We start from the raw sequence: 4,633 nt of genomic DNA, 5'->3' as shown, positions 1-4,633 counted from the left end.
CTAATTTCCTCAGCAAATCAGTATCAGAACATACTGTAACCTCCGCTCCTTGTTTATCTAAGAAAAACATCCTCAAATTAAATGAACAGAGAAGGTCACATCCCCACAGAAGCTGCATTTCTATTTACTTTTTATTAAATAATTAGAGGGAACATGAATTTTAATATAACAGGAGCCAGACAAGAGGGAATTTAATAGAAAATCTAAGACTTGGAGGAAAAAAAATGTAACGTTGGCTAAACTTAGACTTTCCCCTATCCCACAGGGTATGTTTAAGTAGTTTAATAATACACTTTCAGCTGCCACTGAATCGCAAACCCCAAATGAATTAAGCGGGATGTGATTTGGTATAGTCCTGGGATAGAGGTAATATGGAAGAGGCTCTATAGCACATTATGTCCCAGCTCTGTTTACTGACACCTACTGCACCCTGCAAATGGATGTAAAATGGATTTTAGAATAATTGTTTTTCTTTATAGAATATAGTGAACCCTTAGGGAGCCCAGTGTTCTCACTCATAATGGGCAGCAATGGTGATAATTTGTCACTAAACTAAGGTGTGAAATGTCTGCTATTTACACCAAGTGATGTTTGCAAAGTGTTGTTCATTATTTATGGATTTAAATTTAGATTACAGAACATTTTCTGTTCTAGAGATATTATTTGCATCATGATTTTATAGTGTTTGTCTACTTATTGTTTCAAAAGATAACAGGTTACAGCACACTACTAGTCTGCACCATTTTATTTAAAAAAAAATACTGTATATGTTTGATATGTATATATATATATATATGCATATATATATACACAGTATATATATTTACATATATATATAGTATATATAAATATACAGTATGCTATGCAAAAATTTTAGGCACTTTTGGAAAAAATACTGTAAAGTTAGGATGCTTTCAAAAATAATACAATGCATATCTTTTTTTTAATAAACAGAAACAAATTAAATCAAATCAATATTTGATGTGTTCACCCTTTGCCTTTAGAGTGACACTGAACTCAGGAGTTAAATCTTAAAAATGCATTCAAGTACCCCAACTATTAACAAGAATGTAGCTTAAGTAGGGTATACATGGGTATACAAAGATTTGTACGAAATTTTCCGTTAAAAACGATCGATAATACCATCAGAGGCTTTCGAAATTGTCATTCGAAATTTAATTTAATTCTTCTTTTTTTTAACGTTTGGTTTAGGAATGAATGGAGATTTTCGAATGAAAACCACATTCGCTGTTAGACTTTTGCTCATTTGAGAAAAATTTTCCATGATCCTTTGGATTTTTTGCGTCCCTGTGCCCGAAATCGATCATCGATATCACCTCATCAACGATTGGAAAGTCGAATGAAAGTTCGTTCCAAATTCTAACCATGTATACCCAGCTTTATTTGTGTATCACTCGGCTGTAGATCCTCCAATCATCTCTGAATTGGTGCTGACACTGTCCTTCCTTCTGGAGGGAGGCTACTTTTGTTCCCCATGGTCCCTGTGCGTGTTGGAAAGTAGTCACCGCTCCAAGCTCGCTCCCGGGATGGACTACAATCTTAATACAAATGAGTAAACTAAACATGAGATTGTAGTCCATCACGGGAGTGAGCTTGGAGTGGTGACTAGTTTACAACACACACAGGGACCACGGGGAACAAAAGTTGTTTATTGTCATGTGACAGTTTTTCTAAAACAATACAGACTAATGATTTCAGGACAGTGTTGGAGTGCCAGAGCCCGGTTACAGCTGCAACCACTGCAACCCTGGTAGTTCTCGTGAAAATGCCAAGAACCTGGATTTGGTATCTGAACATCCCTATAACCATCTTGTCTTGAATTGTATTTTAACTGTGATGCCTTCCTTATATTGCAAAGTGCTGCGCAAACTGTTGGCGCGATATAAATCCTAAATATTAATAATAATAATTAGACCTTTCTATTCAGATATCAGTGCTAGAAAGTGCAGAGAGAAACAAACACTGGTTTCTTCAATCTCAAAAAAAAATATTTAAAAATTCTTGCAATTTGTATAGTTAACCTGGATGATTTTTTCCCCAAAATGTTACTCTTTAAATAAGACTATACATTCTGAACTATGTCTGCATAGATTCATTAAAAAATGTACAGGAGCTGAATATATATCAATAGATCTATATATTTATAAATTGGAAAGGAATGAAGTCTGTGCTTTTTCTGCAGTGCCCAGAATATTTATTATTTTTGATGTACACTGCATGAAAATAATTATGATAACAATTAGTAGAACTATAATCCTGTTAAATTGCCTGGAATACATACAAAATCATTAGAGGGACTTCTGGCTCTCTTGGCTCCATCCTAAAGAGCAACTATAGGCTTTTACATTTTTTTTTCAGATAAGTACATAAAATAGATCAGCTTAATGTAAACTATCTTATGATTGTGTGATAATGTTTTTAAAACCCTTGTTCCTATCCATAATTTGTATAACTGCCTTGCATAATTGCATTTATGTGCATGGGGGCATCTATCATGGGAGTGCATTGCTGATCCATTGGGGTTGGTTGACTAAATGTAAATAGGCTGTGCACTTGGCAAGGGAATTTTACCTTAGCTTAGTGAATGTGGTGAAAATTCACTGTGTGATGTGTGCAAGGGGAAAAAACTGTATCTTTGCTTGCACATGATTGGATGATGGAAATCAGCAGAGTTTTGCCTCATTTACTAAGCTAAGAAAAAATTCCCTTGCAAAGTGAACAGTCTATTTCAACCCCCCTATATCACTGCAAGTCTTTCAGACAAATCCTGTCAGAAAACAACAGACTCTTTGCACTCCATGATGTTCTAAAGCAGGGGTAGGCAAACTCCGGCCCTCCAGCTGTGGTAAAACAACACATTCCACCATGAATCTGCCTCTTGGAGTCATGCCTGTGGTTGTCAGAGTCTTGCAATGCCTCATGGGATTTGTAGTTGCAGCACAGCTGGAGGGACGGAGTTTGCCTAACCTTGTTCTAAAGCATCTGTAAACCTCAAGCCTTCCATTCAACAATAACTACGTAGACATTCTCATTAAACTACTATACTTGGTGAATTACCAAAAATGCAAATAAATACCTTTTTTTTTTTATACCTTCTTTAGCGGTCACTTGACCGTTATCTTTTCTTCTTATCTCCAAGGAGCAAGGGAGGGGGTAGAGCCTAATAATGAGACTTTGCCATATTGACAGAAATACAGGAGCTGCTGCCAATCAACAACTAAAGGCTGTTGATTGATTACAGGCTGACAACAGTAGTCTACAGGATGTTGTGTCTGTAGAGTGCATCAGGCACAGCAGACATCAGCATGACAGCACTAACCACGAGGTGCTTCCTATGGTTTGTATTGTTTATTTATTTATTATTGGTATTTTTTATAGTGCAGACAACTTACTCAGTGCTTTACACAGTACACATTCAAACCAGTCCCTGATGTGCGGAGCTTACAATCTAAGGTCCCTATCTCACATGCATACATACAGGGACAATGTAGACAGGAGCCAATTAACCTACCAGCAGGTCTTTGGAGTGTAGGAGGAAACCAGAGTACCTGGAGGAAACCCACACAAGCACAGGGAGAACATGCAAACTCCTTGCAGATGTTGACCTGGCCAGGATTCAAACCAGGGACCCCCCCAGTACTACAGGACAGAAGCGCTAACTACTATACCACTGTGCTTGTATTGTTGATGTGATAAAGCAGGAAGAGGTGTGCACTGGCAGGATCTACCGGCATGTTGATCATTACTATGCAGAATGTTAAGTAATGGGCAAATCAGGAATGAAGCTTTTGACTAAACACTTTAAATCCATAATATTCCTGGTGGGCAAAGAAAAAGGGGTTGATCTAATGTAGGACTATAGAGACCATTTACTTAGCAAACTATAAAAAGTGAAGCCATGTTCACCTTAGTTATCCAACCATATACAATCAAAATCCTGTTTCATTCCACAATGACTTATTATTTGGTGTAATCACAGCAACACTTTGCTAAGTGATGACCTCCTCTCCTAGTAAATCCGGCTACACCAGTTGAGTTCCTCATGGAAAAAATTGTGTTTATTCCAAATAATAATGTGATTTGCTTACGTTGCTGTCATGGGCTCTACTGATTTGTGTAAAATTTTAGATAGGTCCACTTTAATTTGACCACTGGGGCTGTAAAATACAAAATTGTTATTCTAGCACTTTAACATGGTCTAAAATATAGACAAGAAAAAGCCTTGGTGGTGTGTTCCTGAAGGTGTATTCCTGGAGGCACTCCTATACTCCAGCATTTGATAGCAGAGACATGGACTTTTGTGATCATGGTTGCCCCTTGGGATAAGGACAATGGATATTCTCTCTGATCAGCAGTCACATTTACCTGTGTAAATAAACCTTCCAGGGGCTCCCTTGCAGAACTGTTTGGATTTGTAGGACAGAGTCACTTCTACCACTCCTGGAATGTGTCGTGGTGGTGTCTGTACCCGGATAGCATGTGGAGTGATAAGCTGTGAGTAAAGACAGAGAGACAAAATAATTGAGTAACTGAAGTGAGTTTGTAAAATGCAGGAAGTACATTTTTGGAAAAAAATCGAAACAGTACATTTTTATAATATATATACATATAT

The 4,633-nt window shown here is 37.2% G+C and overlaps 1 protein-coding gene across 7 annotated transcripts in view; it reads right to left on the bottom strand.

Annotated features, from left to right (window-relative positions):
* Nucleotides 1-4,633, bottom strand: part of EBF2 (early B-cell factor 2) — a 106,672-nt gene that overhangs the window by 9,634 nt on the left and 92,405 nt on the right. For all 7 annotated transcript variants that reach the window (XM_018566226.1, XM_018566223.1, XM_018566225.1 and 4 more), the window contains one exon: nucleotides 4,387-4,513. In XM_018566226.1, the coding sequence (XP_018421728.1) occupies nucleotides 4,387-4,513 (127 nt within the window). The remainder of the gene's footprint in view (nucleotides 1-4,386; nucleotides 4,514-4,633) is intronic.

This window comes from Nanorana parkeri, unplaced genomic scaffold, assembly GCF_000935625.1.
Source record: "Nanorana parkeri isolate BGI_ZX_2015 unplaced genomic scaffold, ASM93562v1 scaffold926, whole genome shotgun sequence".
Lineage (NCBI taxonomy): Eukaryota > Metazoa > Chordata > Amphibia > Anura > Dicroglossidae > Nanorana > Nanorana parkeri.
Note: the sequence above shows the minus strand (reverse complement) of the source record. Positions and strands in the feature narration are given on the sequence as shown.